The sequence below is a fragment of the Tiliqua scincoides genome, chromosome 4 (assembly GCF_035046505.1).
Source record: "Tiliqua scincoides isolate rTilSci1 chromosome 4, rTilSci1.hap2, whole genome shotgun sequence".
Taxonomy (NCBI): domain Eukaryota; kingdom Metazoa; phylum Chordata; class Lepidosauria; order Squamata; family Scincidae; genus Tiliqua; species Tiliqua scincoides.
The window spans coordinates 220220409-220234337 of record NC_089824.1 but is presented as its reverse complement, the minus strand read 5'-3'; the positions used below and the strand labels follow the sequence as shown (position 1 = coordinate 220234337).

Here is a 13929-nt window from a genome sequence, read left to right as displayed (position 1 = left end):
CAAAGAATTTACAAACATATTGCAATTTCCATGTGTTTTAACCTTATGTAATGTGTTGCAAGTACAAATTTATGTAAGAGTTCAAATTTCATGTTCAAATTTCAACCTAAGATAAATCCCTTGGAGTTTTATGGTGTATGTGTGTGTGTTTAACTTCTTCTGTGCCATGCTATCAGGCCCATTATCAACTTCTCCATGTAGCCACAATTAATGTTTAATGTCTTTTGATGTCCATCTAGTGGCCTTTTTGATATAATACATGGTATCAGACAATTCCCTGAAGACAAGAGTATCCACAAGATTAACAATAAGAAACAAGGTTCATTAAAACAACCATCCCTCAAATGTAACTTGTTTCAGAGGATAAAAGTATGATAAAACAACTCCATCTGGATAGCTTTAAGGGTAAAGAAATAATACAAGTGTTTCTCAAGACATCACCAAAATCAACACAGGAACTGATCAGAGACTAGCACAGAGATCATAAATCAAGAAAGTCATCCAAAGCATTCCCCCTTCTCCTACAATTAAACAAAAATCTGCCAAGTACCTTCTTAGTTTATTTATAGTACTTACAACTACAAATTGCCTACATATTTCTTTCTCCTGTCTGGAAAGCTCTAGTTCTACTGTTTGCCTTCTGTAACATCGCTACAATTTCTTCCTTCCACATCCAGTCCCTGGATCCATCGTAACAGAGCAGCAGTCAATATTTACAGCATAATCCTATACATGTCTAGTCAGAAGTTAGTCTCAGTTCATGAGGCTTACTCCCAGATAAGTGCATACAGGATTACAGCCTTACTGTTTAAAATCCAAGGACTTGGCAATGGGAGACACAAGACACAAAACTGCCCTGCATGCCCAAGGAGTCTGCCTAATGTGACACACACAAGCAAATAGCAGAATCATTCTATTTGCCCCAAAGTATTCTCAAAGCTGCAACACGAATATGGACATCTTTTTATTGTATTTGTGCTGAACAAGGGTTTTTGAAGTTTGTGGGGATGGAGTGGGAAGGTAAAGTATTCTGCATTAGATTCATTATTCAGGCAAGCTTGTGCAGGCAGATCATCTCTCATTTTCCTCAGTAACAGAAGCACAAACTCTGCAGAAGAAGTTAAATTCATGGAGCAGAATCCTACACCAATGATCAACACTGCACGTAACTTCAGTCCCTGTTATATACTTCGAGCCTGCAGAAGGAAAGCTGTATGTATGAAAACACATACTGAAATGCTATTTGAATTTTTTTTGGCTACACAGGCTACCATCATCTCCCCTGCATGACACCACTGTGGGGGGGGGGGAAGAGAGGCGTTTTGCTTATATTTTCAATACTTAGCAATCAGAATGCCCCAGTTCTTTCTTTGCTCATGCAGGAAGCAGAAACCTTCATTTGGGACACACTGCACACACAGACCTTAGTCTTCAATTGGTCATTATAGCTTTCTGCTAGTTTATGATCCCTTGTTCAAGAGAATTTAATAACAGTGCTATTAAGAAAATGCCCTATCCAATAACTAAAGCAGTATTCAGGCATTCATTTTCCTGAGGAGGCAAACACATGAGAACTTTTTGAATAGGCCAGCAGATATGCATTTTATTAGCTAGCATTATTAGGTAGGAGCATTTCAAAGGCAAACAGCCAGATGCCCTGTGTTTAGACTCGCATTCTAGATCCATATTCTTAACATGATTTCCCAGAAGAAGCCAATTAATTAAGTTGGGCACCAAAGGTGCCTTCTATAGACACAAAATACATCCATTTGCCCAAGGCCATTAAGTGCTTATTTTACATAAAGCTGTTTGACACAAAATGTAGTTTTTGTGCATTTATAATTCGCTTGCTTATAATCTTATCCTAGAAGACAATACTTAAGCTATCCATCATGACACATACAATGCAATTCTACACCTTGCGACATGCTGCTGGGTTCAAGACATGCCAGGGTTCAAGAAAAAAGTGTTGTAGAACTAGATAGTGAATACATTCCAATTACTGTCCACCTGGGAATGTCACTATCTTATAAGCACCCACCAAAAAACAGAGTACCAGTTTTCATAAAATGCAGATGGGGCAGTAAACCTATGTGCTGACTGTTACCATTTTGGACTAGGATGAGGACATGCATGATTGAACAATTTCACATGAAAAAAGGATTCCCATATATGAAAAACCAAGTTGTCAGGAGAAGTCTTGGATAGAAGCCTCACAACCTACATTTCTATCTGCAAGGAATGTTTTTCATATGAAGAATCATTTAATCGTGCAAGTCCCCAAATTGCATTGTGAAATGGTGCAGGTGAGAACAGGTTTACAACCTCACCTGTATTTTTCAAGAAGTAGACTTGAGCACCCCAACCAAACAGTCCCTTGTTATGAGTCTATGTGCATAACAAAATAATTATGATTGCATTGCTTTTGGATGCACAGTATATGAAATCTAGAACAACCTGAATTTTATGTTTTTAATATCTCTTTTATGAATGCCATTAACCTTCAAGCAACAGATTTAGGAACAGGAACTTACAAGATAATGAATGCGTGCCTTTAGGTAAGTATTCAAAGAGCAGAGAACTCTCTTCTCCCAGCATGTCAGCTTTCAGGGACAGCAGGCTGTTCTTACTCATAAGGGCTGCCCGCAGGTTAGCAACTGCCACAGCCTGAAGTGCATCCTCCTTCTCTGGAGTGAGAGGCTGAGCAAGATAACCAGTTTCACCTCCCAGGAGTGCTTCATCCATATTTGCATAAAAGTCCACTCTCTCTATTCTGCTCTCAGAGTTGTTGGGTTCTGCCCCAGTCAGATCCACACCTAAATAAAACAAAACAACATAGTAAATACATAAGAATTGACGACTTCATCACATATAGGGCTCCCCCATCCTAAACCATTAGCCTCAGTCTAATTGCTAAAAGAAAGGAAAGAGCCTAGATTACTTGCTTTCTCACATTAAATTCCACACCTCATTTTATGGTGTCATCACCATGATGCTGATATTTCACACAGTGCACCCTCTTATTCAGCAACTGATACAATGGAATACATACTTTCTATTTTGGAAGTAAGGGCATCATTCCCTGAGGATCTGGCTGCCTCTAAGCCTCTCTGTGCTAGTATACTGTTGTGCAAAAGTGTCGCCAACAAGCAGGACCTTAACCCATTGTTCCCATTTTACTTGTTTAGCTGCATTTTATTCAAGGAACATTTTGCTGCTTTACAAAAATTCTGAATATCCTTAAAGACATTACATTTTCTTTCTAAGCAGAGTTGCAGAAAAAATACTGCCTTCATATAGAAGGTGATGTTATAAGCAGCTCTCTCAAACAAAATTTATTCCCCTCATTCTCTGTATAGAATGAAAATGTATTTTGTTCTGTGAAAGTCATTGCAAGGCCCAAGTAATAATGTTTACACTTGTTAAGTACAGGTGCTGACAATTTCCAAAACAAGTTATTGCATTCTATGCATGACTATTAAACTGCCAAAAATATAGAGTAATCAGATTCACAAAACAGATATTAAATGTTCATCGAAAGCCATGTTTAGAGGAAGGGCGCAATTCTAACCCCTTAGGTCAGTGCTTTCCAGCACTGGCATAGCGGTGGCAATGGGATGTATGCTGCATCCTGCAGTTGGGTGTCACTCACGCAGGCCTCCTCTGTGAGTGAATGTTTGTTCCCCTACCTCAGAGCTGCACTGACATAAGGGATTAGGATTGCGCCCAAAGTCAGTTAAGCAGGCAAGTTAAGATTACTTAATTTACAGTCCAGTTCTGAGTTCCCCAGTACCCAGAGGAATAGCAGCCCAAAAATGGCAATTGCTGTATCCTGCAGGTGCCAGGAAGCCACCAGAGGTCTCCTCAGGGGAAGGGGACTTGCATCTCCTTCCCCCAAGGAAAGCACCAGGCTCCAAAAGGAGCTTCTCACACCTATACTGGGTATTTTACCAGTACAGATAAAAGAACCTCTGCCAGGCCGGTTCCTCCCTGCCCTAGTACATCACCCCCCACCTGAAATGCTTGCACCACTGCTTGGAGCTCTTACCCAGCTCCAGGTGGCGACTGTCCTGTGTTGGACCCAACTCCAAATAGTGCTGGCCCAATGCCAGCACTCCCACAGTGCAATAAACATGCTGTACTGTTACGTGAAAATCCCCTTTCCCCTTCCAAGTTGTGTTTTTATATCTAGTTATGTATTTTGGACTATACAGACCAAGCAAGCAGGCCACTCCTCCCCCAGCACATGTTTCTAAGGGCCATGGCCAAGCTACAAGCACATGAATTACACAACCCCCAATTCCTTGCAGGTCAATGTAGAACCTAATCACTGTGTCTCCTGATTATGCAAAACAAGCATGCACCTACTGAGGAGGAAGTCTATTGTTCTTTTGTTGTAGCTTTAACACTCTTAAGCACCTTATGCAAATTGCCTCCCTCCCCCAGAGTCAAGCTTTGCTGATAACTGAGTTCTGGACCCTTCCACCTTTTCTTTACATACTCCAAGTGTTACTGAGCATGCCCACAGCTCTGGGATACTTCCGGTCAGTTTGGATTGACTTCCAGGTCACAGACAACTCTTAAGAGAGAACTCAGAGCACATGCGGTCTCTCTCTGATTGCTCTCTTGCGAGAGTGGTCCTGCAGGACTCTTCCTCCAACTGCCCCCCCCCAGGTAAATATATTGTGCGTCTAAACTTCCCCCCCTTCCTCCCTACCTATTCCTCCCTTCTCCCCCCCATCTTTAGTCAGCAACTGGGTTTAGCAGATTAAGGAACCCCTAAAATACCTTCCTACACCCTAACCATTTCTGTCTCTTTTTCGGATGCACTCAAATACATAGCACATGCATCCACCACGAGTTAGGTACACCAGACAAGTATATACTTATCAATTCTCCATGTGTATTATGTTACCTTTGTGTGTTTTTGCAATAAAAATATAATCCTTTGATTGAAAGTTACCTTCCTCCCAGTCTCCTCATTAAGCTAAACAAGGGATTTCTTTGCTCTACGCTGCCTTGTATCCAGCCTATGGTCCCAAAAGTTTCCAGAAGGCTAATATAAATAAATCCCCTAAACAAAACAGCCTTTTTGGTAACATTATTATTGGTGGAGAAAGCTGGGCAGGCATGTGTTGGTGATGCCAGTGTGACAGAGCTAACACAGGATCAGACAGTAGTTCTGCAAAGATCCTTTTGGAGATGCTAGGAAAAACCTTGCTGAATGTTAAAGGAAGAAAAAGCATAGGGAGTAGGAACATAGATTTGAGAAACGCTAGACTCACAGATTTGTGATTTTTGGAGTTGGGTGGACTACCTGAATGCAGACCAGGAAAATTTTACACCCGTGGCTCTGGTTACAGGCATGTTTATAACACCTAGCACTGGCGCTGGAGCTCAGTGCCAGTTCTTAAGGTCCACAGGATTGGGCCTTCAGTTAAATTAGAATAGAAATTTATTGATCTTTGAGGAACTGATTCTGATTAGAAAAAGAAAGAAGTTTAATTATGCTATTTTCCAAGGCAACTTTATTTATTGCTCTAATTTCACGTGGTTAATTTTATTCAGTAACTGTGACATTCACCGCATGGGACAATGAAACTACAGAAGACGTCAATGTTGTTATGTATAATGTTTATTTCTAGCAAGCTACAGGTGTCCAGTCCACTTGTATCTGCGGGTCACATAACCACGGTTCTCAAATTGTCCCACTGTGCTCATGAGTTGCCTCTCATCATTTGCAAATGTTTTGCAAAAGGCAACTTTTCCTTCCTTTCTACTTTGAAACAGGGAGTAAGTAATTAGAACCTAGATTCATAGCTGCTATAGGAAGGCTACAGAAGGCAATAGTAAGAATGTGAACAGGAAATCCTCTACTGTATGGTAGCAGAAGGAATTGATACACCATAGATATGGGGGGCACACCTGTATATCTAAATATGTGTTTAGAAGGCAAGCTTCTTTCTTTACACAAAAACAGCTTTCAAAGGCCCCAAGGCCTACACACACGGGTAGGAAGGGGCTAGCCATTTTCTTCCCCCAGCTTTAAGGATGCAAATCTCTATCGACCTCCCAACTACCTCAACTATTCCCCCGCATTTTCATACAGGATGGGAGACAAGATAAACCTCTGCAAGCCAAGGGCCATAAAGATGAGTGGTATTGCCCCAGCACCACTTTCTGAAGCCTGACACAGTTGAAAACTTCTGAAAGCTGCTGAGAGGAGTCCAGTAGAACCAAGAGGGATCCACCTTTAGTTCTAGGTCATCCAACAAGGCAGCCAAGGCCTTCAAAGCCCCATAATGAGGCTGGAATCCAGATTGAAGAGATGTTAAATAATCACTCAGTAAGGTATGCCTGAACCATCTCATAGCCTTTTGCAATCCTCTCAGCAAATAGGGAGCAAAGTGTTTTCCAATCATAAAGGCATGGCAACAAAATGGTTTTAAGCGGTTTGTTATTCTGTCTCAGCATTCTTCTTTCACACCCACATCATGAAGCTCATGAAACAAGGACCACACTGTCCAAGATTAAATTTACTGCTGCAATATGAAAAAGGGCAAGTCCATGAACTATGATACGGTGCTGATAGAAGTTGACACAGATAAATGAAAAACGTAATTAAATTGTGGGAGTAGTATCTGAGCCATGGCAAGAATATGAATTGAAAGCCCTCCTCCATCTGCTGCAATAAAGGGTCTGGGCAGTTATTACCAGTAACTCAGATTTAATCATATTAAAACAAAACTCAATTTTTTTTAAGCCATTCAGAAAACTGCACTTCTACTTACTACCAAATTAAAAACAAAAATGTAATTCAGTAATACTGAAAGTACTATTACAATAGAAGAAACCACTAACCTACAAGAGATTGTTTTTCTGGCACTGGAAAACTGTGATGGGTGGTGGGGAATGCTCAGGGGAGGGCATGTTACATTATTGCTTTTCTGTGTTTTAGGAAGCACCACGCAAAGAGTTAATTTTTATATCAAGCAGACCAGCCCCAAGAACACCTCCTTGTCCAGACCATCCGAAAGTCTCTGAAAGGTGAGCTAACTGCTTATATCAGTGTTTCCCAAAGTGTGTGCCGTGACATCTCAATGCACCGCAGAAAGCAGCCAGGGCATAGCAACATCTTCCTGTTACTTCGTGAATTGCTTCTTTTTAGCTTCACACAACGTTAGCAGGTTGAAGGGGTGCACTCAATGTGTCGCTAACAGGAAGCGGACAGTGCAGGACACAGTGAGACACAGGAGACAGCGACAGGAGGGCTACAAACGGATAATTTGTGTTATGGGAGGGGATTGAGGTGCATAAATGACCTGGAGACAGGGTTGAGCAGTGAAGTGGCTAAGTTTGCAGACGACACCAAACTTTTCCGAGTGGTGAAGACCAGAAGTGATTGTGAGGAGCTCCAGAAGGATCTCTCCAGACTGGCAGAATGGGCAGCAAAATGGCAGATGCGCTTCAATGTCAGTAAGTGTAAAGTCATGCACATTGGGGCAAAAAAATCAAAACTTTAGATATAGGCTGATGGGTTCTGAGCTGTCTGTGACAGATCAGGAGAGAGATCTTGGGGTGGTGGTGGACAGGTCGATGAAAGTGTCGACACAATGTGCGGCGGCAGTGAAGAAGGCCAATTCTATGCTTGGGATCATTAGGAAGGGTATTGAGAACAAAACGGTTAGTATTATAATGCCGTTGTACAAATCGATGGTAAGGCCACACCTGGAGTATTGTGTCCAGTTCTGGTCGCCGCATCTCAAAAAAGACATAGTGGAAATGGAAAAGGTGCAAAAGAGAGCGACTAAGATGATTGCGGGGCTGGGGCACCTTCCTTATGAGGAAAGGCTACGGCGTTTGGGCCTCTTCAGCCTAGAAAAGAGACGCCTGAGGGGGGACATGATTGAGACATACAAAATTATGCAGGGGATGGACAGAGTGGATAGGGAGATGCTCTTTACACTCTCACATAATACCAGAACCACGGGACATCCACTAAAATTGAGTGTTGGGGGGGTTAGGACAGACAAAAGAAAATATTTCTTTACTCAGTGTGTGGTCGGTCTGTGGAACTCCTTGCCACAGGATGTGGTGCTGGCGTCTAGCCTAGACACCTTTGAAAGGGGATTGGACTAGTTTCTGGAGGAAAAATCCATTACGGGGTACAAGCCATGATGTGTATGCGCAACCTCCTGATTTTAGAAATGGGTTATGTCAAAATGCCAGATGCAAGGGAGGGCACCAGGATGAGGTCTCTTGTTATCTGGTGTGCTCCCTGGGGCATTTGGTGGGGCCGATGTGAGATACAGGAAGCTGGACTAGATGGGCCTATGGCCTGATCCAGTGGGGCTGTTCTTATGGGATTTCCTTCCTTCCTTCCCTCTATTTTCAGAGAAGCACAGGAAGTCCAGACTCATTTTAACATCATGCTGCACCATGGGAGAGTTTTGTATATATATATACAAATACCCATAAGAAAGGGTGCCTCTGAGTGCGTAAAGAATACCTGTCTCTTAAGTGTACTGCCCGTTTTCCACTCCCTTGCTTGGTTCTGCAGAGCTACAGCCAACGACGAGTAGGTCAAGGGAGCCACAGGTCAAAAAAGTTTGGAAACCACTGATAGAAGAGGCAACATATAAAAATTGTTGAAATTCCATTTCTGGAACTGTATATATGTTAACTCAGTCCAGTCTCCTACAACAACTCAAAACTTACATCACCACATGGTGTATATATATACAAAACACATGGTGTTCAGAGGCCAATTCAAGTCTGGAAGGAAACACCAAAATATTGCCTTTTGACTTTAGAAGCTGTAGATTGTAAAGTCAAAAGGCAATATTTTGGTGTTTCCTACCATCCTTTTGCTTACCATATGCCTCATGAAAAGTTCTGTGCTGCTTGATACTCTGAGGCCTTTACTAGGAGCAAACAAAAAAGAGTTACCCTACTTTGGATGGTAGATTATTACATTAGTTATTTGATTTTTCTCTGTAAACTGCTTTGTGAACTTTTCACTGAAAATTGGTATATAAATATTATTATTATTATTATTATTATTATTAATATGGGAAGGTTTTTATAAACAAACATACACCCTCAAGGAAGCAATCCTGACCTGGGGCTGGGTCAGTATAAGGTCACAAACGTTTGTGCCTCCTCGTGAGTCAGCTGGGCCCGAAGTGGTGGGAGGGAGGCATTCCAGGGCAGGGGGAAGGAGGGTGGGTGAGAAGTAGGAGGTGGGGCTGGGACTCAGCTCTTATGCCAGATCCCAATCCCTGTTCCCAAGCAGCACAGAGCAGCTTCAAGCTGCTCTGCTCTCCTAGACTTATGCCACCAACTACCACCAACCACTATATACCACCAACTATATGCCACCAACTGGAACTATAAGCCAGTCAGCCTAACGTCTGTTCCAGGTAAGATGGTGGAATGCCTAATCAAAGATAGAATCTTAAAACACATAGACAAACAAACCTTGCTGAGAGAGAATCAGCATGGCTTTTGTAAGGGCAAGTCTTGCCTCACAAACCTTTTAGAATTCTTTGAAAAGGTCAATAGGTATGTGGATGCAGGAGAACCTGTGGATATTATATATCTGGATTTTCAGAAGGTATTTGACAAGGTCCCTCATTAAAGGCTGCTGAGAAAACTCCACAGTCAGGGAATTAGAGGACAGTTCCTCTCATGGATTAGGAACTGGTTGAGGATCAGGAAACAGGGAGTGGGAGTTAATGGGCAATTTTCACAATGGAGACGTGAAAAGCGGTGCGCCTCAAGGGTCAGCCCTGGGACTGGTGCTTTTCAACCTTTTCATAAATGACCTGAAGACAGGGTTAACAGCGAGGTGGCCAAGTTTGCAGATGACACCAAACTTTTTGGGTGGTGAAGAGATCGTGAGGCACTCCAGAAGGATCTCTCCACACTGGGAGAATGGGCAGATGCCCTTCAATGTAAGTAAGTGTACAGTAATGCACATTGGGGCAAAATATCAAAAATTCACAAAGAGGCTAAAGGGTTCTGAGTTGTCTGTGGCAGTTAAGGAAAGGGATCTTGGGTTGCTGGTGGACAGCTCGATGAGCGTGTCATCCCAATGTGCAGCAGCGGTGAAGAAGGCTAATTCTATGCTGGTGATCATTAGAAAAGGTATTGAGAATAAAATGGTTAATATTATAATGCTGTTGTACAAATAAATGGCAAGGCCACACCTGGAGTATTACGTCCAGTTCTAGTCATCAAGTCTCAAAAAAAGGTATAGTGGAAATGGAAAAGGTACATAGGTGAGCGACCAAAATGATTATTGGGCTGAGCCACCTCCCGTACCAGGAAAGGCTACAGTGTTTGGGGCTCTTCAGTCTAGAAAAGAGGCGCCTGAGGAGGAACATGATTGAGACACACAAAATTATGCAGGGGATGGATAGAGTGGCTAGAAATATTCTCTTTTCTCTCTCACACAATACCAGCACTCAATCCACTAAAACTGAGTGTTGGGAGAGTAAGGATAGACAAAAGAAAATACTTCTTTACCCAAAGAGTAATTAGTTTGTGGAACTCCTTGCCACAGGATGTGGTGATGGCAACTGGTCTGGAAGCCTTTAAAAAGGGATTGGACAAATTTCTGGAGGAAAAGTCCATCACAGGATATAAGCCATGATGGGCATGTACAACCTCCTTTTTAGAAGTAGGCTACCTCAGAATGCCAGATGCAAGGGAGGGCACCAGGATGCAGGTCTCTTGTTCTCTTGTATGCTCCCTAAGGCATTTGGTGGGCCACAGTGAAATACATGAAACTGGACTAAATGGGCCTATGGCCTGGTCCAGTGGGGCTCTTCTTATGAATATTCACAGGGGTGGGGAGAGCCCATGGTTTGAAGGCCTCAGAGACCTTCCAGATGTGACCAGAAGTGCCTTCCAGTTGCACCCAATACACACACAGCCTCCTCATGCCTCAGAAGGCATCCTGAAAGGCACTTTCGATTTTCCAGCGAGGCCCCCCTCCCAGATTTCACTATCCACAGAATTCAGATGGGTGGAACGGATTCCCCCCCCCCCCCCCCCCCGCACAAACTGAGGGCCCTCAGTATTTTAGTCAGATGATCAGCAATTTCCCACTGGAGTTTAACAACTATTGGGTGGGTACCATCTGGGCCCAATGATTTGTTAGTATTTGTGAATAAGTTCTGAAACGTTCTCTCTCTTAACCTCTATTTGACTTGATTTTTTGGTCATTCTGAACAGGAAACTATTCCACCAGTGGCATCTACCCGAGTTGTTCTGCCATGAAGATGCAAAGACCTAATATAATTTCTATGCAATCTCCCATTCTCCTTTTATAAAATATTATTTTTCAAATACCTCTGTATTGTGTGTCTGTAACTTGCATGTTTATAAAACAAGCCAAAAAAATAATAATCTCAACACACTGCATTTTAGCCTCCCTGTCAACTCACTCTGCCAGTGGCTCCTTAGGGAAGCATACCAGAAAGCACATTTTTAACATCCCAGTCACATTTAAGAATTGTGTGTGTTTCAGCCTTATTGCAGGGCCTTATTTATACCAAAGTTGAAATGCATCACATGAGCTACCCAGTTTCTTTGGTCATGGAAGATCACTGACTAACAGGACAAACTGTATAGTGAATACTAACAAAAACTAGAAGTCAAAATATAAGAGTTGTATAAAACTAAAGCATTCTGTTTGCCTTCAAAATTGGTTAAGATAATGTTGCAAACAGCAGCTCTTTTGTTTAGTACTAACTCTGAGCACATGTGAGAGATACACAAATCACCACTTTATGAACAGATTACCACAAGCCAATGTATGATATCAGAGTGTAAGGTAAGAATACAAAAGAGGTGAGAGGATGCCTAGAAGTTTTAATTATTAACATTTGTCAAGACTTTAATAAAGCAGGAGGAGGCTATAATTAAAAACAGCTGGATTAAAGCAGGCCTTCTTTATCCATGGGTTCAGCACCTGCGGATTTGACTCAATGTGGGTGCCGACAGGAGGGGCTTCACATGATCTCCTGAATGTGACTGGAAGTACCTTCCATGCACAGCCTCCTTGGGCCTCAGAAAGCCTCTGAGGTATCTGGAAGGCAGTTCTGTTTTTTTTCCTGCCAAAACTGAATTGCATTTCAGAATGCTCCAGTGGGCCTCCTGAGGGATGGGGAGGTCGCATGTGGCCTTCCTGCCCCTCAGAAAGCCTGCCAGAAATCTTGAAAGGCCCTTCAGGTTTTTTTCTGGCTGAGCCTCTCTGCAAATTCCATTATCCATGGAAATCGGTATCCACAGGTGTGTGTGTGTGTCTGGGAACAGATCCCCACAGATACCAAGGGTCCACTAGAGTGGACAGTAGCAGTTTCTTTCAAAAAGGGACATGTGAACAATCAGGGAGCCTTGTCACCAGCACCTGAGAAACCATCAAAGGCCTGAAGGGACTGTTTAAGTAGCCCCCTCCCCGCATTCCCAGGGTCCACTTGTGTCCACAAGTCTTGTGTCCTGAAGGAAGGCAAGAAAAGAGAGGCCCAGGCCACAAAACTCAGCTCAGCTCTTGAGGGCTTTAGACAACATTCCGTGTTAAATCTCCTTATGTAACAGGTTTGCTTGCATTAATATTGACAACTGCCTTGAATGTCTTTGCCAAAGCAGAAAGGTAGTACACAAATAGTGATTATAGTCTCAACTCAGGTGAACAATTAAAGCAAGAGAAAGAGGCACTCAAAGTAGAGGGCAAGGGAACTCCAATATATAGGGTTAAGTTGATTATAACAGAAAGGGCTGCGTCTATACTGAAGACAATGATGAGAATGATAGGACTGGAGCCTAGGGAAAAAGGAAAGCAGGGTGGAGAAGGGAAACAAACACATAGTTAAAAGTTGGGTTAGGGTGGAACCATCTTAAAACCAGGGTGTAGCCAGGGAGAAGCCTGAGCTTCTCCCCAACAATCAATTCAGTTTCCCAAAACACTTTAAAAATAACTTGATCTAACCCTTTAATAAAGGAACCTCAAAACACACAACCACTCCCATAATCTCATAGCTGTACAGTTAACCTGTAACTGTTGTGTGGAACCTAAACATTATAGTCCACTGATCAATTCTGTACAATTACTTAGGGCCAGTTCCCTTCATTTTGCTAGAGCCAAAAGCTACTTAGTACAACTTTGAACAAACTGCCAATAAATATCAAGTACATGGGAAGATCTGGTCCTAAATTCTACTGATTTAAAACAAAGATTAAGTTGCTTTAAATTTCAAGTAAAGAATCCTTGGAGCAATAGTAGAGCAACAGATGGATTCCATAAGAAGTTAAACAGTTACACAAGTTTACCTATACAGTATATTTATAAAAGTGATAGCCCTGACTCAGTAGATCTCCTATTTTCAGTTCAAAGCTGAAATTTGGCATGGTTGTTGCTTATGGATCAACCAATAAAAAACAGTCTGCCTCACAGTGTATGTTTTGTGCAGAAGATGGTAAAACCACCCATGCAGCATTCAGCTAATATAGTGATAAACATTTATGAAACGGTGAATTACCCTGTTCAATTCCTCAACACACTGAATCTCCCTGGAATACCAGTCCATGCTCTTACTTAAAGCTTGGTGCACCTGTAATATTACGTGATTTCAATCTGCCAAAACATTGTAATTGTGCAAGACTTCAAATCAAGGTCTTCACGAACAATGTAGTCAAGGCAGCAGCTACACACCTACCCATTACTGAATAAAGGGAGGTTGATAGGCTCCCCATCAACAAGGGGGAGGTGCCCCATCCCTTCAGTTTGGCATGCTTGCCCTCCTGCACTCCCTCCTCTTTGCTGCTGCTCTTTCAAATGACCAGAACCAGAACTCTGGAGGGAGAAAGGGGTTGCCACAATCCTCATTCAACCCACTCTCAGCCCCAAGAGGGTGGTAAGCA

General features: G+C 42.5%; 1 protein-coding gene across 4 annotated transcripts in view; it reads right to left on the bottom strand.

Annotated features, from left to right (window-relative positions):
• Positions 1-13929, bottom strand: part of ZBTB46 (zinc finger and BTB domain containing 46) — an 86766-nt gene that overhangs the window by 40396 nt on the left and 32441 nt on the right. For all 4 annotated transcript variants that reach the window (XM_066623266.1, XM_066623265.1, XM_066623267.1 and 1 more), the window contains exon 3: positions 2535-2816. In XM_066623266.1, the coding sequence (XP_066479363.1) occupies positions 2535-2816 (282 nt within the window). The remainder of the gene's footprint in view (positions 1-2534; positions 2817-13929) is intronic.